We start from the raw sequence: 22,812 nt of genomic DNA, 5'->3' as shown, positions 1-22,812 counted from the left end.
TCTGCAGAAGATACAGTGCTACCCATGTGGCTGAAAGGTACGGGCAAATAAGGTTTCACTGTTGTGTTGTTTTCTGTTGAAAGAGTTTGGTCCATTGCTGGCTTAGAGGTTCTTCTCCAGAGCATCTCCTGCACCTGTTTTATGGTTGTATAAGTTGTTGTTGTGTCGTTTTACAAGATATCTTGAGAGGTGAACTTTATACTATGGTCCTGTTATTATTAATATCAAACAGGTTATGAAACAGGGATGCACATCCACCTGAGAATTGTGTACTGCTGTCATTGATGATATTCAACACAGAACCCGAATGGAAAAGTGATTTCCTGTGGTTGAATGCTCCAGATTTCCCTTTTGTCTCAAATAGTGTCCTGACTGAATGCAGATTAAACATCACAGAATCTCTGAAATTAGATCCATAATCATTCAAAAGTTTTACTTAACTATCCACATAGGAAAAACTAAGTGGTTGAAGGATGCTTATTGTCCACTTGAATGGGAAGAAATAGACATACAGTTGGATGGACAGTCAGTAGAGATATTGCTGTTCAGTTATTCAGTCATGTCTATTCTTTTTGACCCAGTATGGAGTGTTCTTGGCAAAGATACTGGAGTGTTTTGCCATTTCCTTCCCTAGTAGATTGATGCAAACAGAGATTAAGTGACTTGCCCAGGGTCACACAGCGAGTGAGTGTGTGAGGCTAGAAATTAATTAAGGTCTTCCTGACTCTTGGTCTACCACTCTATCCACATCTAGCTACCTTCAATTAGTGGACTAGGTATACACAGACACACACACACACACACACACACACACACACACATATATACATATATGTATATACATCGCATAAATATGTATATATGGCCATCCATCTATATGTCTTATCTCTCAGTGGATCTGTCCTGCTTGTCTGTGCCACCTTCTGAACTTTTTGTGTTTCCTTCTGGATATTTATATATGTCTATAGCTGTACCTATATATTTTTTATGATAGTAACTGTAGATGGATAATGAACTCACCCAGAAGTTAAAAAAGAAAAAAGCAGATTCTATTACATTTAGGAAATTGTATAGTGCTCTTATTGACTCTAAATTTAACTTTGAAAAAGGCCAGTTTTTAAAAATATTGGTAGTCTTATGGTGATTCTATATGGCTGTGAGTAGTGTAATATCACTGTCTCTAAAGTATTAAAGTTGCAAGTTGAAAAGTTACTAAAATGGCCACTTCAGGAGACAGGCTCCCCACCTCCCCAACAACTACTCCAGCAAATCCTCAGATTCATATCAGACCAAATAATGATAAAGAGATCCCATGAGAAACTAGAGTAAGTCACTTCTTCCACCTCAGAACTACATGATAGTCAGATGCCCAGGGATACTCAGAATGGAGGCTCCTCCAGCAAGGTGATTGCCAGTGTGACCAGGGGCCAGGCAAGATCAGAAGGCTTCCTGGAGAAGCCCTATTGTTGGAGGGGAGAGACACACACACACACAGACACACACAGACACACACACACACACACACACACACACACACACACACACACACACACACACACACACACACACACACACACCCCAGCAAGACCATAGATCTATCAAAGCAGTGTCAAAAGAGCTATCCATTAGCTTCAGTCTCATATTTGAATGTGATGTTTACTTAATGAAAGGCCAAATAACTTTTACAGCAAGCAAGGTCCCTGCCTAAGAGATCCTGTTGTCTAATTTCTCTATTTTACTGATGCAGAAACTATGGCTAAAATAGTCTGTGACTTTCTTTAGTACCTAAGGAAGGTTATTTACATCTCTGATTAAAAATTAAAATAATTTAAGGAGCTTTTAGAAAGATTTTAAAAATAAGGCACCAAACTGATGGCAGTATTACAAGAAACATTGGGGCTTAGTTATTTTACTTCCATTACATGCTAAGAATTGTTGGCCTTTCCTTACATTCTAAATGTTTTCACTCAAAATTCTAACATTTTTCAAACATTCTAAAGCAAAATAAATATAAATTTTGTATCATATTAGAATATTTGTTGAATTTCTTTATTTTTATTTGTTTATTGAATGTCTCTTCAAAGTTAGTGAAAGTTCATTCACCATATCTTAATTCTCACAAAATAGGAAGTTTTAGTTTTCTGTGAATTACAGTTCAGCAGATCTGTATTCTGATTTAGTTGTTAACCTTGATTTCTCTTTTTCCTTCTCGTCCTCACAATCACCATCATCTTCATCATTCCCTTCTTTCTATTCATCATCCATCCTTGCCGTTCATCCTTATCTACTCATCTCCTCATCCTCCTTTTCTTTATTTTTTCTTTTTCTCTTCCTATTATTCCTAATCACTTTCATCTGCATCATCTTTTTCATCTTCCTCTTTTTCTTCCATTTTTCTCCTTCCTCCTTTTTCTCATCTTCCTAGTCTTCTTTATATTTATGCTCATCCTCATTTTCCTCCTCTCCCTCTTCTTCTTCCACTCCCTTTTATTCCTGCTCTCTTCTTCCTTAATCATCTTGTTGTCCTCATTTTCATTAACATCATTAATAAACACCTATTGAGCATCTACTGGGTGCTTAAAATAGTAAACAGTGAAAAAATAATCCTTTCTCATCAGTCAATGTGAGATATTTATAAAGCATCGGTGGAAGAATTTGTCTTAACGTGATGGCACAACCTAATTTGCTTAAAGGCATCTTGGGTTTTCTGGTTCTCTCTTCCAGTATTGGACATGATTCACAATACACGGACATTATGAGATTGAAATAAAAATACATTTGAACTTCAGTGGCTCCAGTTATAACCACAAGAAGACAAATCCCTATGTCTCCTTGGTTAATTTTTCTCTTCTTGCTTTCCCTCCCTCAGCTTATTTCTAAGTGTGTGAGATTGGTCTGTTTGATGACCATGTAAGACCCATAGCTGCTTCTTGGTCTTTTCCTCCGGTCATTTTGAAGTTTATGTGAGAAGACAAACTGTATTAGCCTGTATTAATCAACAAATCCTGTATTAACCAGAATACTACAATGTTGCCACTATTGCCATGTCATAGAGGGATAGAACTAACTAAACGCTAGGCTCCAAAGTAGATCTCTGCTTCATGCTATGAACTCCTTCTTGGAAAATCAGCTTCAGTGTATTTTGATAACTGCCTTTTTTTGTTAATTATGCCTTGAGGCTGTGGAAAGACAGCATTTATCGGTTGAAACAGACTAAGCAACAAATGTTCTGACATGTTTATCAGGCAGATTATACCTGACAAAATGGTAATTACACATACAATCAAGTCTGGAAATAACTGGATGATTAGGGGTTAATAAACTGTCTAGCAAAACTGAAGGCCTCTTTAGGTCCAAACAAAGTCATCTAAAGTCAATTAAAATCCATTTCCTTCTAATTGTTTGAATGAATATCACAAAAACCTTAATAAGATTCAACAGGCTTAGTGGAGTAAAAGTATGAAATGCCCCTCGCTTTAAATTCTAACAAAGAGAGACTTTAGAACATCCTGTATCACTAACAGATATGGTCACTTGTTAATCAGGTATCGTGTTCTAGTTGTATACAAACATTATATATTTTTATTGTCCATTGAATATTTCATATTCTGAAATTAAAATTTTTTTGATATTTTTTGTTTTTTAGCACCTACATTTGCCAATTCTCCTTCTGCTCCCAAAAAGCCATCCTTTAAGAATTCTCAAACTTGTTTATTTAGAAATGTCTTGATAAATATATTTTAAAGTAGTTGGCTTCCTTTGTAATCTTATGAGTTTTATTTTATGCATTTAAAAACACACTTAGAAGGGGCCCATAGACTTCACCTAAGGACGGGGTCCATGACATAAAAATGTTAAGAACCCTCTTTCTTAAAACAGAGGAAAACAAATTCAGCAAGACTCACTAATATATAGGAAAATAAATCTGACTTTCTAGTCAGTTTTTCCATACCCAATAGCCCCTTACCTTTGCAAAGAAGTAGGAGGGAAGGTGGCTTCTCATCTCTTCTTTGAGTCCAAGTTGCATTATTATAATTTCTTAGTATTCATCTTCTTTTTTTGTTCTATTTATGGTATAATCATTATGTATATTGACTTCCTGGTTCTACTTGCTTCAGTTTGTATTAGTTTATGTAGTCTTCCCAGGCATCTCTGTCTTAATCATATTTGCTATTTCTCACAGCACAGTAACAATATTCCATTGTTATACATTTCACAATTTGTTTATCCATTCATCATTTATGTAATTTACATTATTTTCAGCTTTTTGCCGCCAAAAAAGTGCTGCCATAAATATTTTGGTGTATATGGGGCTTCCCTTTTTGTCGTTGATATTTTTGGGCATATGCCTCACAGTGGAATTACTGGGTTAAGTGGTATGGCCATTTTAATCACTTTGCATAATTCCAAATTGCTTTTTTAAATGGTTAGACCAATTCATAGTGCCACCAATGATGTATTAGTATTTCTGTTATGTGACTTTAACTGACTTTAAGAACCCAAAATAAAATAGATCTTATAAAATTCTCTTATGCATTTCTAATATTCTAATTAGTGTTGTGTTTTATCACCTCTATTACATTGTAAATTTCTCTAGGGACTTTTAGGGCAAGGACAAATGCCTTATTTATCTTTGTGTTTTCCTAGCACTTTGCACCATGAATTGTAAGTGCATTATCCCTATACTTAGTTTCTCCTAATCCCTCTCTTCTTCATCCATCTCTCTTGGTGTGCATGTACTTATGTATGCATATTTACTGGAATATGACTATTTCTATACAACCTAGGCAAATTAGGCACAAGATTGTTAAATTTGCTCTAACCCATTTTCTACGGGTTTTCTTTATATTACATAGGTGACACCTGCTTTTTAAAGGTTTTCTGGTTCCTCTCTGCCTAACTACTGCCACAGACACGTTTAAACAAAGACTGAATTTGATATTCCTGGTTTATTCAACTTAATACAGATATCTTGTAAGTTCCATTTCATAATACACATTGATAGAAGATTCTCAATGAATAGTCACCAGAGATGTTTCTAATCCTTAGTGAAGTGTCTTAGGTCAAATCTGTTTAACTCTATTGAAAAATTACTTGGCTCAATCCATAGAAGACTTTGCCTTAGATTTTAGCTTCCTAAATTCGCCAGTTATCTTATTTGAATAATTTAGAAAACAAATAACATACCCACATAAGTAAATTCTTGAGATGCTTAAAAGTGCCCATTTCCCCCCAGGATATCTGTATAATTGTGCCATAGGGAATGCAAAACATAACAAAAACAGAAAACATATTTCAACCTGCATCATTTGCTTTTAATGAAGTAAAGACCATACTTTAGTGTCTAGAAATGTTTATATAAACTCATCTTAAATGACTCCCTTTTCAAGTATTCATTGATTCATCCATTCTCACTCTTTCTTTGTTACTTGAGTTCATTCAAAGCCCATTCATATGGGCAGATCTTATTTCTTCAGGGGCCCATTAAAGCAAAATGACTCATTTGAATCAATTAAAATTATAGTGAATACCAGCAACTCTCAGCATGTGTGTTTCAAGGTTTGATTTCCCTGGTTTGGGATACTTCAGGTTCCATTTGTGGTGTTACTGTAAGTGTGACTGATGAAGTAATGGATCTGAAAAAAGAATGAAATATACGACTAGGAACTATTTACTTTAAAAAGTTTGATGGCATTGCCTATTTACAAAAAAAAAAATGGAATCTCCAAAGCAAAATTTTAGGTATTTTCTGTGGCACACATAAATTAAGTAATTTGGTTAATTTCCCTTTTACTGTCATAGATCACAAAGATATTTAAAAATCATGAGTGATTCCTTAAATAGAGATATCTTGTGAACAGTTAACACAATCACAGAAATTAACATAATCACAGAAATGCATTCATGCCCAATAAGATATTTATAAAAAATTTGACACATTAATAAGAATTCTTTTTTTCATGTTCTTTGTGTATAAACTGAAGTTAATATTTTACTTATTGAAGAAATATAGTGCATCCTATTCTATCAGACACTATGGATGGACAAGGAATTGGTCACAGAATTGAACAGGAGCAGAACTGGATAGATTGCCTTTGGAGAACTGTGCAGTATTTTTAATGATCCCTAATTATTCCCTGAAACTAAAGCCCATCTTTTTAATATCATTATTCTTCCAGGGACACTGTGCAGCCAAAGAAGTAAAATTGTGGGTCACCCAAAGGGCAATGGAAAAGGCTCATGGTGGGAGTGAGTAGGTTGCAATATATTATCAGTTTTTAAAAATTCTGCCAGAAAAGCAGGGTAAAGTATATCACTAAAGAGGTGTATTCCTGGAGGAGGAAGTTATCTGGTCATGTAGTAAGAGTGAGGAATTACTATTGAATAGCTCTTGTGATCTACTGGTGTTCACACATTGTCAAGAGAGATGGAAATTTCCCTCTCCTCACCAGGAAGTTGAGTGAGTGAGACTTATGTATCCAATTAAAGATTTATTAAAGAGTATTCTGTACAGACAACCAAGACCTCAGGAGAGCTAGAGAGGGAATTATGATGCCACAATCCTCCAAATTTGTGAATTGGGATTGTGGTATGATAGCTCCAAAGGTGGCTTCCAAGCTTTCCCTTTTGTTTAGGAATGGTCCATCTCTTCCCCCCCCCCCCCACCTCTCTGATAGCTTCAGTGATATGGTTTCTATCTTCTTATACAGTGCATTGTTGTTTACAGCATTTAGCTCCAGGTATTACCCTAGCTTACTGGATTGGCAAGGCCCCAGAGTCCTCTCTGTGAAGCAGTACTTTCTCTGTCATTGCACATTATCTTCACCACTAAGAGAAAAACCTCAACCTTCTCTTTTTCTGGAATTAGAATTCATACTGCAGTGCCTCAAAGGTCTAATAATGCAATACCAGATCAGAGACTTGGTAATGAAGCTATTTCCTGTTGTTCTGCTTTATGCCTGTCATAATAATTTGCCAAGGAGCAGGGTCTCATATATGTTTTACTTTCATGAGAACCCCCTCCATGAATTCCAGGTTCAGATAGTGTGAGCACAGATTTTGATGTTGGGATTCCTTGAATAGATGTCTTCTCTTCCCATTTGTTTAAGATTTAAGAAAGTATCTCACCCACTCTTCTGTTAATTCTCTTAAGTGTGTTGGTAGAACTAACCATAACTAAGCCATAACTAACAACTATTAATGTAGGCTAACAGCACTAAAATCACCCTCAAATCAACTTGAGACAAATTGGGGGGAGGGGATGTTGGATAATTAGTTATGATAACTCACAGATAATAATATTATTAGCAATGCAGTTATTAACAGAGAAGAGATAGCTTCCTATTTTAATTGATTATTCTTGCTAACCAGATGCGAAGTTCCTTGTTAATAATGGCGTATCCTTTCATTGCTGAAGGAGTATGTGTTAAATTTTTTTAACCTCTAAATTTCAGTGCCATGGGACTAAGCACTGGTGGCTCTACTCTAGTTACAGCTCAGTAGATCACCCAAAGTTATCAACAATCTCTTCTAGTCACTAGCTTGTCCAAAGACTAACCCATATTTTTATTAGTTTTCAGCCATATACTCCTTCTCAAGTCAGGGTGGTAAGAGAAGGGAAGAATTCATATATATAAACACAAAAACACAGGCATGATGTAGATATATGTATACCTCACTTAACAATGTTGTTTCACAAAAAATATTGCATTGTAGGCACATAGTTACAGGGAGAAATTACAACAATAGAAATATTTTATGTCCACACATGATGCAATATTTAAGTTCAGGGGCAGGTACCACCACCAGAAGTGCTGGCTTTTATTATTACAGATGATCTTATTTGTCTTGGTTTGTCATTTGAAAACAAACATAAAAGGGTTTCCAAATATTATGAAAGAATCATAGACTCTGGTTTGGGAGAATCTTACATAGCTCACTTCAACCTGTATTTGCCCAAGAATCCTTTCTGCAGCATCGCCAACAGGTGGTTATTCCATCTTCACTTGAAAACCTCTATTATGGTCTCACTCTGAGAATACATCCTGTTCCTCTTTTGGATAGCTCTGTTACTAAGTTTTTTTCTTAAAGCCTGACAAAAAAAATGCCTCCTCAGAAATTCTGTTCTTGGTTCCTAGTTCTGCTCTCTGTAGCCAAACAGAATAAGCCTAATCCTCTAACAAGTGACAGTTTTTCAGATATTTGAAAACAGGTATCATCTTTCCACTAAGTGTTGTTGTCTTCACGCTAGTCATCCCTAATTGCTTCAACCGGTCCTCATATGGCAGAACATCAAGGTCCTTCACCATCTTGTTTGCCCTTCTTTGGATACTCTCCAGCTTGTTAATGTCCTTTCTAAATGTGGTTGCCAGAACTAAGCACAGTAATTCAGATGTGGTCTGACCAGATTAGAGTACACCATGACTGTCATCTCCCATATTCTGGATACCATGAATCTAAATGCAGCCTAATACTGCATTGCCATTTTTTGGTTGTCACATCACACTATTGATTCATATTAAGCTTGTATTTCACAAAACCCCAATTTTTTTTCAGATGAATTTTCCTTTAGCTATTTCTCTGTATATTCTGTACTTATATAGTTGATTTGTTTAACCCAAAGGCAAGACCTTATGTTTATCTCTCTTAAATTCCACCTTATTAGATTCAAGCCATCACTCCAGTCCCTTTATACGTATCTCTTTGGTACTGACCATCTGTTTATATGCTCTCCCTTTTGTATCATTGTAACCTTGATGCCACGTTTACTTCATCTGAGACACTAATTAAAGAAAAAAAAGATTAAACAGTTTAAGACCAAGGACAGATTACTAAATGACTTGAGTACCACATTAGAAACCTCCCTCAAAATCGACAACAAGCCATTACTTAATATTTTCTGGGCCTAGGCCATTTAACCACTAAAGAATACTTTACTATCATATAGTCCACATCTCTCCATATTGTCAACACAGCAGGAAAGACACTATCAAATACTTTGCAGAAACCAAAGTAAGCTGTAACAACAGCATTGCTTTGGTGTCTCATCTAGTAACTCTGTCCAATTAGGAAATGACATCATTCTGTCATGACTAGACTACTTGATGGAAGCCGTCCTGTCTTTTAGTGATCATTTCATTGTCTAAATGTTCACAAACCATCCCTTTAATGATGTAAAGGAGTTTGGTGTGCTCCATATGGCTTCTTAGTAACAAATACAGGCCAAGTGCCAAGAGGTAGGAGGGACCCAAGATATAGGCAGGCTACACATACCTTCTGCTGGCTTCTTCCCTTTGATTCTCACTACTGGCTTTATAAGATTGGGTTCCTGTGTGTCTAGGAGTGAATGCAGGTTCTATATAACTCTCTCTGGTTTTTATTTACCTCTTCCACTTATTACCAGGGTGGCTGTTTGTTCTTTACTCCACTTTCACCCCAAGGCTCTCCCCTGCACCAAGCACTAAGTTAATCTGTTATTCATTCCCTACCAAATATACCTTCCCTCAAAAAATCAGTACCCCAAAACAGCCACTGAAATAGAAATCAGGAAGTTATATAGATTTGTGTAGATGGTAGAACAGACAAGAGTAAATGGACTCTTTGGGGGAGTGCGATACAATCTCAGCTCTACCTAATAGAGAACCATTGGAGAATTCTGCTCTTAACATTGTCTGGGAGTACAGGCTGTGGTGAATCAGGCATAGGTTAGAGCTGGTTTTCCCTATATGGGCGTGTGACTCTGGGAACTCCCATTACTCATTTAAAGTTCAAACCTTACTCTTGCCTTCTTTCTCTCAAGCTCTTTAGTAATCAAGATTCAGGTCTCTCTTATGTACATAGTCAGCATCAGAAACTCAGTGGTCTTTTAGCCAATCAGGAGTCACATCTCTCTGAACTTAGCCAGTCTTGCAGCAAACTGCCCAGGCCCGCCTGGGGCATAAATGTAACAAATGTATTCTAGAATTTTTCCAGGTATTTGAAGTGAGGTTCACTGGTGACAAGTCATAGATTGCAAAGTACACTCTCTTCCTTCTTTATCAAAAATCAGGAATACTTTTGCCTTTCTTTAGTCCTACTGCACCCCCCTGTTTCTTCAATATTTTTTGAAAGATCATTTTCAGACATGGCAAGTGTGGAAATTTATTTGCTTAACTATGCAGATTTGTTAAAATTTGGTTTTCATTTTGTGGAGGAGAAGATGGGCTAACAATAGGCTGCTGGGGAAAAAAGAAAAAGTCACTGAAGTGCTTTTTTAAATGAATAGAAAAGAAGAAAAAGAAATTGGCAAGGGAGGAGTGGGTGAACAGTACTTTATCTTTAAAAAAATCTGAGGTTTTAGTGAACTATAAGCTTAATAAGTAAAAGTCAACAATTAGATATGGCAGCCAAGAAAGTTAATGTGATCTTAGGCTGAATTAAAAGAGACATAGTTTCTAGGAATAAGCAAGTATGGTAGTCCTACTGTTTTTTACCCTAGTTATACTACATCTGGAGTATTGTGATCAGTTCTATCACAATTTAGGAAGGTCATTGATAAGCTGAACAGTATCTAGAGGAGGGCAGCCAGAATGCTAGTTTTGCGTTTATGTCACATGAAGGAACTAGCGATGTTTAGCTTCAAGAAAAGATTTGGTAGAGGAGGTAGTGCTTACAACTGTGTTCCACAATGTGCAGCGCTTTCATCTTTGTTCTCTTTGATCTCAAGTGGAAGAACTAAGAGCATTGAAGTTTCAGACCTGTCCAAAAGTGGAATAGGCCACCTCAAGAAGTAATGAGTTCCCTATCAATGAAAGTATTCAATAAAAGGCCATTTATCAGATATAAGTTGAGCTTGTAGCCTTTGAGGGCCCTTCCAACTCTGAAATTTCATAATTCTGTGGATATTCTATCTGCTTATAATCTATGCATGATGTTCATGAGAAATGAAGTTGATTAGTTTAAGAGAATCAGTTTAAGAATGTGAGATTTTAAAAAATCATAGCTGAAAGTTATATTGAAAATAAACCTTTCTTCTGTATGTATAGCATTTTAGTCATGCTAATGACAAAAATGTCAATTTAAAGAAAAGATAAAAATTAATCATCTGTTTTTATGCCTTCCATTTCAGCATTTGGGCCCTTATTAAAGTTTGTCTCTAGTCAGTAAGCACAGTTGTTATACCATCAAAATGTGGCTTAAGTTTTTTGGGTGTTTTTTTTAAACTTTGCTTGTGTGGCTCAACAAACTGAACTGATTCATTTGTGCCATCACCATAGTAGTCTTGAAGAAGCAGGGTGCCAAGATGCTGAATTCTACTGTTGTGGCATGTGTGGAGGAAGAGGCTAGTTCTTCGTATAGGATACCCTAGGCAAGTGCATGCCTATATGCGATGCCAAGATTTGGGGCTTTAGATAGCCAGAGGGAATCATAAGAGCACTCAGTAGCCAAAGGGCAGAAAGAGAGGTGGAAAGAGGCCAAAGAGATTTCCCCTTTTGAAATTATGCCTGGGGACTCTGCATGCCAGTTAAAATCATTTTATTTGCTATTGTTGGTACATATAGATTGTTGATTCATGATCTATATGATATCAGGTACTTTGAAGTGGAAAAAAATGGCTACCTTCAAGATCAAATTGATTCTAGCATTTAATTTCAACATCTGCTCAAAGCAGAACCAATCAGCTGCTGTCCTTTCCCCACTCAAATGACTGGAGAGTGGCCTATTAAGACTAATTTTGTTCTCATCCCCACCCTTCTGAGCACTACCTTAGGTCTGGACAGGGAGACACAGTTTTACTTGAAGGTGGTATGGGGTATTGACATGTTTGCCTTTGAAGCACCCTAGGAGCAATTTGCCTTTGGGTTTTGAAGCCACAGGAAAAATGATCTCCTGGTTCACTTTTGACATCTGCAAAAGCCAACCCCAAAACCTCAGGTCAATTTGATATTTGGAAGAATGAATTTAGGGGACTTGGGTTGGCCTCCAGGTTACTTTTTACATTTGCTAGAGGAAATCTGGTGTTCCCCAGTTGCTTTTCCCTTGAGGCTAGCTTAACTGTATTTATTTTTTGCATTGGGTTAGTGCCCCTGATGTGCTTTAGAAGATCTAAAACAAAGAAAGTTAAACCAACTTGAAGGGAAAAATGATCGACTTTTACTAATGCAGAAAGTAATTTTAAAGGCTCCAATCCCCACAAAGTCATTTTGCCAAATGCTAAAAGTGCACTTAGGGCCCAGGGTGGCCTCAAAACTCATGTTTCCTAAATATAGACTGGCAGCCATACAACAGAGAGGAAACTGTTAGCCAGGTGAACATGTTGACATCATAGCCCAGAATGGTAAGACATTGATTCCTCATTGATTCAGCTCTTTTGAAAATGCAAATGGGACCACCCATGCAACCATTTCTTTCTTCAAGCTGATCCTTTTGTTAGCAGCTAGCGTAACAGCAAGCATCAAGAAATTGAAACATACAATTAACTTGAAAATATTGGCATAAATCCAGTTTATATCAAATTAGATATCCAGTGTGTTTTGGAATCCTTTAAGAGAAAAGTTAGGCTACTAAATTCAGATGGTATTCAAGATTTTAAATAATTGAGATGGGTTATTTTACTTGGTTATTAAAAATAAGCCATTACTAATACTTATTTTTTATATTATGAAAGCATTATCAGTTTTTAAGTAATTTTAGTTGCTTTTGGGTCATATTAAATGCCTTCAAACTGGGTGGGATAGATTTTTGTTTTGGTTAGGGTATGCTCTTCATCTTTGAATTTCATTTTCTAATGAATTTCTTATGCACAAGCTGATATATCCTATTTTTTAAAACAAAAGTATGAAAAAGATTTTATAAATGATAGTTAATGCCTTATTCATTGCCATGTTGAAGCAGAACTCAAAGCAATCTAGAGAGTTGAATGTTATTTACTTATTTTAGAGATGCAGGGTGTCCCTAAAGTCTGGACACATAGGAAAATTGACAGCAATGTGGAGTTATTGCATCGAGTTCACGTGAATCTTGCAAAGCACATCAACCTTTGCATCACAAATGATGGAAATCATATTGAAGATGTTATTTGTTAATATTCCAATTAAATAAAATGTGGTTGACAATTTCTTCATTTCATTTCTTGAAAATATGCATTTTTGCTTATGTGTCCAGACTTTAGGAACACCCTGTAGTAAGACTTTGATGCCTCATCATGTGATACAGGTGATCTTGGGTTCTCAAAGATTACCAATAGACTGCAAGGTCTCCCAGGTTCTACCACGTTAGAACATCTCTCAGTAGAGTCTCAATAACACTGCTTTCTGAGGGCCAAATCATTACTAGTAGGCTGGACTCTATTAACCAACAATCAACAACTATATATTAGGTACCTACTATGTGCCAGGTCCTATGCTAGTCACTGGAGATACAAATAGAACAGAGACAGTTCTTGCCCTCAAGGAGCTTACCTTCTACCAGGCAGGGAGATATACCATGGTCACATATAAGTAAATATAGGAGAGGTACAAAATAAATACACTGTTGTCAAGGACACTAATAACTGGGGGAATTAGAAAAGGCCTCTTGAAGAAGGTGGCCTCGAAGGGCAGTAGTGGTTCCAAGAGATGGACGTGAAGAGCAAGAGCCTTCCAAGCATGGTGAATAGCTTGTGCAACTGCATAGAGGCAGGAGATGGAGCATCATATACAAGGATTAGCAGGAAATCTAGTTTGACCAAAGTATAGAATTTGAGAATGGGAATAATGAGTAATCAACTGGTAAAGGGAAGCAGAAGCAGATTATAAGGGGCTTTAAATATTTAGCAGAGGATTTTATATTTCTCCTAAATGCATTGAGGATATACTGAAATTTCTTATGTAGAGGAGTGATGTAATCAAACCTGCACCTTAGGAATAAGCCACAAAACCATGAAAAATACACAAAAAGCTTACAGTCTTATTTAACCTCCTTTTGATTCTATGGTGGTGATAGCAGAATGATGGACAAATGAGCAGAGTGTGCTAAGAATCTCAATTTTTTAAACTATCCATAAATATTAGCTCTTGATATTCTTAAATTGAAATCTTTATCTAGTGGCTATGTGAGAATATTGTGAAAGAATTGAATCACATCAATCTTGACATTTTAAAGAGATGAAACCATAAAAAAGCAAAAGAAATCTGCAGCTAAGGAAAGGATATCTTAAAGATTATTCTTGGAGTTGGCTGAGAGGGTTTTATTATGTGCTCAAAGGGAGCAAGAAACATAGTTTTATGGAACTCTTGGCCGTGTTACAGTGCTTATGATAATCATTTTCAAAGACTGCTTCTTGAAAATGCAGATGCTTCATGTACATGTACATGCACAACCAAGTACATGAATTCTTTCTTCTTAAGAAAGTCAGGAAGTGTCAAATACCAAATGACATAATAAACATCAAACTGATTACATTATAACAGACATTGATGTAGGAGATATTTCAAGGTCCAGTTGTCTTTGTACAGTCAGATCATTGATCTATTGGAACAAAATCAAATCAATCTCAAATTCGAACAAAGAATAAAAATGAGAAGGTATATAGTGGAATTGAAGCAGTTCTAGCCTGAACTGTTTAAATAAGCTGTTGATGCTTTTTTAAAAAGTGGAGAATGTATAAGACAATAGATATCAGTATCTTCAAAGGAAGCTTAGCTGGTATGAATCAGTCTTCATAATGAGCAGACTAAAAAAAACCTAGATACTACCTCAGTCAACAGACATGTTCTCTTTGCCAAGCAGACAGATATAGCAACAAAGAAATACAGTTTGGAAATAAAGACTTAGTTATAAAATCTTATGGAGAGGGGCGGAGCCAAGATGGCGGCTGGTAAGCACGGACTAGAGTGAGCTCCGTACCCGAGTCCCTCCAAAAACCTATAAAAATGGCTCTGAACCAATTCTAGAATGGCAGAACCCACAGAACAGCAGAGGGAAGCAGGGCTCCAGCCCAGGACAGCCCGGATGGTCTCTGGGTGAGCTCTATTCCACACGGAGCTGGGAGCTGGGAGCTGGGAGCTGGGAACGGAGTGGAGCAGAGCCCAGCCTGAGCGGCGTGGACGATCCAGACCGGAAGCCGGGCGGAGGGGGCCCTAGAGCCCTGAATACGTGAGCAGTTACCAGACCCCCGAACCACAAACACCAAAGACTGCGGAGAAGGTTAGTGGGAAAAGCTGCGGGAGTGGAAGGAGTTCGTGGTTCGGCTTCCAGCCCCGGGGGCAGCGGAGGTGGGGCAGCTACAGCTGTTGTTACTTCCGGCTCCAGGCCCACCTGGTAGGGGGAATTAAGGGGCGGATCACAGCAGGGGTGCACAGCCTGCCAAAGATCTGAGCCCAGTCTGGACTGGGGGTCCTTGGGGAAGGAGGAGTGCGGCTCTGACAGAGCTGGCACCTCCCCCCCAAACGTAGAACATAGAACTCTGTAATCTACAAGCAGTCATACCCCACTGAAAAGCTCAAGGTTCAAGTTAGTTGGTTGGGAATATGGCCAGGACGCGAAAACGCGCCCAGATTCAGTCTCAGACTTTGGATTCTTTCTTTGGTGACAAAGAAGACCAAAACATACAGCCTAAAGAAGACAGCAAAGTCATAGAGCCTACAACCAAAGCCTCCAAGAAAAACATGAACTGGCCCCAGACCATAGAAGAACTCAAAAAGGATTTGGAAAAGCAAGTTAGAGAAGTAGAGGAAAAATTGGGAAGAGAAATAAGAAGGATGCGAGAAAACCATGAAAAACAAGTCAATGACTTGCTAAAGGAGACCCAAAAAAATACTGAAAAATACACTGAAGAAAACAACACCTTACAAAATAGACTAACTCAAATGGCAAAAGAGCTCCAAAAAGCCAATGAGGAGAAGAATTCCTTGAAAGGCAGAATTAGCCAAATGGAAAAGGAGGTCCAAAAGACCACTGAAGAAAATACTACTTTAAAAATTAGATTGGAGCAAGTGGAAGCTAGTGACTTTATGAGAAATCAGGATATTATAAAACAGAACCAGAGGAATGAAAAAATGGAAGACAATGTGAAATATCTCCTTGGAAAAACCACTGACCTGGAAAATAGATCCAGGAGAGATAATTTAAAAATTATTGGACTACCTGAAAGCCATGATCAAAAAAAGAGCCTAGATACCATCTTTCAGGAAATTATCAAGGAGAACTGCCCTGATATTCTAGAGCCACAGGGCAAAATAGAAATTGAAAGAATCCATCGATTGCCTCTGCAAATAGATCCCAAAAAGAAATCTCCTAGGAATATTGTTGCCAAATTCCAGAGCTCCCAGATCAAGGAGAAAATACTGCAAGCAGCCAGAAAGAAACAATTTGAATATTGTGGAAACCCAATCAGAATAACCCAAGACCTGGCAGCTTCTACATTAAGAGATCGAAGGGCATGGAATGCGATATTCCGGAGGTCAATGGAGCTAGGATTAAAACCTAGAATCACCTACCCAGCAAAACTGAGTATCATGTTCCAAGGCAAAATATGGACTTTCAATAAAATGGAGGACTTTCAAGCTTTCACAGTGAAAAGACCAGAACTGAAAAGAAAATTTGACTTTCAAACACAAGAATCAAGAGAAGCATGAAAAGGTAATCAAGAAACGGAAATTGCAAGGGACTTACTAAAGTTGAACTGTTTTGTTTACATTCCTACATGGAAAGATGATGAGTATGATTCATGAGACCTCAGTATTAGGGTAGTTGAAGGGAATATGCATATATATATATGCATATATATATGTTTATGTATATATATAAGTGAATGTGTATGTATGCATGTATCTATGTGTATATGTATGTATGTGTATGTATGTGTATATATATATATATATGTAAAAGAAAGAGAGCAGACACAGGGTGAGTTGAGGATGAAGGGAAGATAGCTAAAAGAAATAAAATGAAATTAAGGGATGAGAGAGTAACTTACTGAGAGAGGGAGATAGGGAGAGATAGAATGGGGTGGATTATCTCCCATAAAGGTGGCAAGAGGAAGCAGTTCTAGGAGAGGAGGGGAGTGGGCAGGTGAGGGGGGAATGAGTGAACCTTGCTCTCATCAGATTTGGCCTGAGGGGGAATACCATACATACTCAGTTGGGTATCTTAACCCACAGGAAAGAAGAGGGAGGAAGATTAAAAAAAAAAAAATAAAAGGCAGGGGGATGATGGAGTGAAGGGCAGATGGGGGTGGAGGTAATCAAAACAAACACTTTGGAAAGGGGACAGGGTCAAGGAAGAAAATTCAGTAAAGCGGGATGGGTTGGGAAGGAGCAAAATGTAGTTAGCCTTTCACAACATGAATATTGTGGAAGGGTTATACATAATAATACATGTGTCGCCTAGGTTGAATTGCTCAACTTCTTAGGGAGGGTGGGTGGGAAGGGAAGAGGGAAGGGGATTTGGAACTCAAAGTTTTAAAATCAGATGTTCAAAAACAAAAAAACTTTTTGTATGCAACTAAAAAATAAGATACACAGGCAATGGGGCGTAGAAATTTATCTTGCCCTACAAGAAAGGAAGGGAAAAGGGGATGAGAGGGGAGGGGGGTGATAGAGGGGAGGGCTGACTGGGGAACAGGGCAACCAGAATATACGCCATCTTGGAGTGGGGGGGGAGGGCAGAAATGGGGAGAAAATTTGTAATTCAAACTGTTGTGAAAATCAATGCTGAAAACCAAATATGTTAAATAAATAAATTGCATTAAAAAAAAAAAAAGAAAAAAAAATCTTATGGAGAATTATGGTAGAAGATAATGAGCAATATCACTTCATTAAACTGTGAAAAGCAGTGGAAGGAAAAATAAATTTATAGAAAAGTTGACAAGAAACTTAATTAAGCCAGATCATAGCAGAAACAAAAAAAAAGTTCCATTTAAGGATAGAACTGGATGGAGGACAATAAACAGGCAAAAATAGAAAAGATATGTCAAGATGTTTATGACAACTTAGTTTTTTCTGTCAATGACAATGGAGCCACTACATTTAGATTTTGTCATTATAGTCTCCAATGTGCTATGTAAAGAAGTAGAAATTGCATTAAAGAAAACAGGTGGAAAGAGGAGCTGAATAAACCAAGTACATATAGAGGAATTGCTAGAGCTAACAAAATTTTGAGTGTATCAAGGGATCGATTTTCAAGATATCTGGAAAACAGAGACCACCAAATGTCTGGGGGAAAAATCACAGACATTTTTACTGAAAACGATAATGGAGTATCAGTAAATACTGAGATATGTGACTACTTTCTCATTTCTATAAAAGTCTTTGTTGGAATAACATATACATGTCAATGACATTGTTAATGAAGGTATACCATCACCAACATACTCCTGGAATATTTCAGGTAGGAATTGAGCTACTTTCATACCTTACCAGTGTTATCGCCTCCATATACCATGTCTTCCAGCGAAACTGGATTACTCATCATCCTCTGTATATGCCAGCATATTTCTGTTGTTCCCTGTGCCCAGAGTCCCCTCCTTTACCACTACCTCCATCTGTTAAATTCTGACCTGTCTTTGAAAACCCAGTCCAGATGACACCTTATCCATCAAACCTTCCCTTCTCTCAAAATTACCAAAAAATGTTGCCCACTAGGATACCAGTATTCTCCTGGTAGTGTTATATGAGTGTGAATCATGAAATATCATACTATCAGAAGGATTACCATTAGCAGTTATACCCAAAGGACAATAAAAGCATGACAGGAGGAAGCAGGCTACAGCTTGTTAGCAGGCACTATTAAAGATGTATCTGATGTGAAAAGGAGGTGGGCTGGTCATATAGCAACAATATGTAACAACATACAGTCTAAGTGGAACATTAAAAGGATGAGAGGAAGGACTATGATGCATTGTGGGTGGATCATTCATGGAGATTTGTGGCAAAATATGAGCAAGAATTGCAAGAAGTAGTAGAAGGGGCTGCAATCTGTATGAGTGGAATGCCCACTCCAATGAAATTATAGTTTGGTAAAAGCTTATCTTCAAAATTCATTGGATTTTCATAAAATATATGTGAATATACAAATATATAAAATTATTAATGTAGGTACTAAAACAGATGAGACTTCTGAAATTACAAGTAATTTGCAAATAAGTGCCTTCCTGTATATGAAAAAATTTTAAAATGCCAATTCCTTATTGTAAAGAAGGTCTTAGTTTACATCTAAAGTTAGTATACATTCTTATTCAGTGAGTAGTATTCTTCCTGCTCTATCTAGGGGTAAGGGGGTGTAGATCAGACCATCAGAAAGCCCTTTGAAAAAGATGTCCTTCAGGCTTCTGTATACAAAAAGGTACATTGTCATAAAAGAGAGTATATTTCATAAAATAGCAGTGTAGTCACTCTTATGGGGGGAAAAGGAAGGGACAAGCATTTATTAAGCATCTACTGTATCTGCCAAGCACTATGCTTAGCACTTGATAAATATTATCTCATTTGATCCTCACAACAACCCTGGAGGGTGGGTGCTATTATTATCCCTATTTTACAGTTGAGGAAGTTGAAGCAGACAGAGGTTAAAAGTCGCTTATCCAGGATCACATCTTTTAATGTGTCCGAGGCCAAATTCAAACTCAATTCTTGACTTCAGGTCTGGAGTTCTATTCACTGTGCCACCTGTCTCCCCTCTAGAACCCTCTAAATACCTCCTTCCCCCTTCCACATAAACATACAGGATAGGGATATGGAAGAGATGTAATATACCTGGTAGGAAACCCTCTAAATTGTGGCTTTTGATTATGCCTATGTATGGAGGTTTTTTTGGGAAGAGAGGAGAGGAGGGGAGAGAAGGAAAGGAGAGGAGGGGAGGGGAGAGGAAAGGAAGAGAAGGGAGGGAAATTCACTGTCAAACTACCATAGTTAAGCAGTTGGTAACTTCAGTTAACTCATCTTATTACTATGCACACCTTTTCTTCATCATAGGATTATAGAATTAGAACTGGAAGGGACCTAGAGGTTATCATGTCAAACCTTCTCATTTTATAAATGAGTAAACTGAGGCTCAGAACTTAAATAATTTGCCAAGAATCACACAGCTCATAAATTATTGACTGAGATAGGATTCTAATTCAGATTGTCTTTATCCACCACAGAATGCAATGGTCACATTGTTGGGTTTGTTTTGTTTTTTACACACCACTCTTTCTGCTTTGTTGGTTATGTAGTGCTTTTGCATTTGTATTTTACTCCTTTACAGAAATTATAAAGTGGATCTTGATCATATTAGTTCATAGGATCTTTGGTTCGTAGATTTTGAACTGGAAGATACCTCATAGGTCATTTAATCTAATCCTCTCATTATACAGATTTGGTTTAGCAAGAATGTCTCTATCATCAATTTCAAATTGGATAGATGACTGTAAATCATGAAATATTATACTATCATAAGGATTACTACAAGACATTACACCCAAAGGACAGTAAAGAAAAATAAAATTGTAAAATGTTTCCTGTACTTTCTCAAGGAAGAACATGTTCTTTGCAGCTTCTTTGGATGTCTTTAATCACACCAGAGGTTTTTATCCCCTAAATCAGTGGGTCAGCTCACATATCCTGTGAGTAAATGCAAACGTTTCCTTTCTTCATTTGAAAACAAAACTGACAGGCCTCTTACTTATAAAGTAAGTTAAAACAAAAAGAAAGAATAATATGAAACCTGAAGGAAGGTAGCAAGTAAAGCATTTAGCTTACTGAAACAATTCAAATGGGGATAGGAAGTTGGTTTTAAATGGCTTAAAGGGGATTAGGGTTTTAAAGTTGGATAAAGAGTTTGGTGCTTTAGTTAGACACTGCATTGGCTTTTAAAAGATTACTTTCATATTTGACAACAGTTTGAACTGTTTATAGTTTATAAAGCAAATAGTCAATTTAAAAATACCATAGAAAACAAGTTTTTTTTTATTAAACTTTTGTTTATACAGAATTATCTGTCAGAGTTAGCAGGCGAAATCTTGAAATCTTCAGTTTCATAATAGTACTGAGGATCTATCACCATGGAGAATCCAGCAGGGGTTGTTTAATGCACTTAATTGAGATTATCTGAGCTTCTGGTTTAAATTACTTTGGAGAAAATCTAGGTGCAAACTGTTTCTTTGAAAGATAAATATACTTACCTTCTAGAAATAAAATTCAATTAAAATATTTTAAATTTCTTAGTTAATTAGCTATAGTCAGCACAGTAGAGCCTTTACAAATTATATTGTGTTACTGATAGAAAAATATACAAACGTGAAATTATTTTATATTTGTAATGTATATTAATGTAAACTAGTATTACTTTACTTAACTTTAAATGAGTTTTAGCCAAAAAAAATTCTTGTGACCTCTTAAAGAACAGTAACATGTCAGTTTTAAATAATTTTAAAAGTAGAATGACTCATGTTGCTATGTGTAGTAGAGATTGTGAATAAAATGTTTGAAATTTGTTTCATTCATTTTCAGTAAAATTAAGCCTATAGTACAATGGATTAAGGATAATGTATTTACTATGTGTGTTCTGCTGTTGAGAAATAGATAAAAGTCTGGGTTTTTTTTTTTTGCTTATTTTATAATTCTCCGCATCAGCTTCTTGACCTCTTTATGGTTTGGGACTGGTCTACTTACTTAGCTGACTATGGACAACCAGCTTCTAAATACCTTCGAGTAAATCCAAATACAGCCCTTACTCTTTTGGAGAAGTGAGTATGTGTGCAGAAAACTTTTTGTTGAATATTTTAACATTTCAGATTTGGTGACAAAGCTAAGAACAGGTTGATTTATACCAATAAAAGGGATATGTTTGAACTAAACTAAAAAATGTAATCCTTATCAAGGAACAAAAAGCAAATCTCCCTTTCTCTTGTGCTATTGTGGTTATTTAAATATTTCTGCTTGTTTTGAGATCAACAGCAAATTAGCTCATCTTGTAATCTGATCAGCAGTATGTTTAACAAGATGTTAATCTTTATTACAAACTGGCATAGGAAACTGGTACAAGAATTGAAGATATTTTCAGAAAGGTTTTAACGCGGAATAAAGCAGATATTTGCCAAATATGACACAGAAATTGGAATATTTTACATCAGTGCTGTCAGATTATAGGTCTAAAAATTGATGGTTCATTTGAAATAAGAGTTTGTATTGCATGGTAAGAAATGAGAATATCTATGCAGCACTTTTTTTTCAATTAAAAAATACTAGTTTTAGTCACTATTTTCTCCTTAGGATAAGATGAACTTGTCTTTTTGCTTTGTCATTTCATTATTAGGTATCATCCTAAACATCATCAATTTGGAGTTATCCTTATCCTCTCATAATTAAAACTTTTACAGTTAATTTAATTTGTGAAAAATAAATAGAAAGGTTCATATTCAACATAAATTTGCTTCAGTAACCAATTACAATATAAGACATACCACTAAAGCAAAAGTTTGTGGTTTTAAATTTTCTAATGTTATTTTTCCTTTCATCTTCTCTTGCTGTGAATGTGATTTGCAGAGTCCATAGAGGGTATGTATTTTAGCATACTTTATGGAACTATTTTGGCATTGAATGAGTACGCTTACATATTTTTATAATAGCTATAACATTTAAAATTATTAATGTGGATGATGAATAGTGGCTCAAAAATTAAAAACATTTTTGCAAGAAGCATGTATTTTCTTAAAAGAATATTTTAAGCCTAAAACTTGGATTAATGTGAGAGAATTCAAAGCATGTTAAGCAAGACACTTAGTTTGTGACATTTTGACTTAGCACTGACAAGTGTTTAACTTGAATTAGAATAATTTTTAATTGCCTTTTTTTCCTAAAAAATTTACATATT

General features: G+C 36.4%; 1 protein-coding gene across 6 annotated transcripts in view; it reads left to right on the top strand.

Annotated features, from left to right (window-relative positions):
• Window positions 1-22,812, top strand: part of EXOC6 (exocyst complex component 6) — a 226,665-nt gene that overhangs the window by 202,596 nt on the left and 1,257 nt on the right. For 2 of the 6 annotated variants that reach the window (XM_036735136.1, XM_036735134.1), the window contains 2 exons: window positions 21,573-21,685; window positions 22,485-22,496. The exons of 1 other annotated variant lie outside the window; for it this stretch is intronic. In XM_036735136.1, the coding sequence (XP_036591031.1) occupies window positions 21,573-21,685; window positions 22,485-22,496 (125 nt within the window). Of the gene's footprint in view, window positions 1-4,856; window positions 4,941-21,572; window positions 21,686-22,484; window positions 22,497-22,812 lie in introns of those variants that run through there. 3 more of the 6 variants (XM_036735137.1, XM_036735135.1, XM_036735140.1) reach the window with 2 other exon arrangements.

The sequence above is a fragment of the Trichosurus vulpecula genome, chromosome 8 (genome assembly GCF_011100635.1).
Source record: "Trichosurus vulpecula isolate mTriVul1 chromosome 8, mTriVul1.pri, whole genome shotgun sequence".
Classification (NCBI taxonomy): Eukaryota; Metazoa; Chordata; class Mammalia; order Diprotodontia; family Phalangeridae; genus Trichosurus; species Trichosurus vulpecula.
The sequence above is the reverse complement of the archived record's forward strand: the minus strand, read 5'-3'. Positions and strand labels throughout refer to the sequence as shown.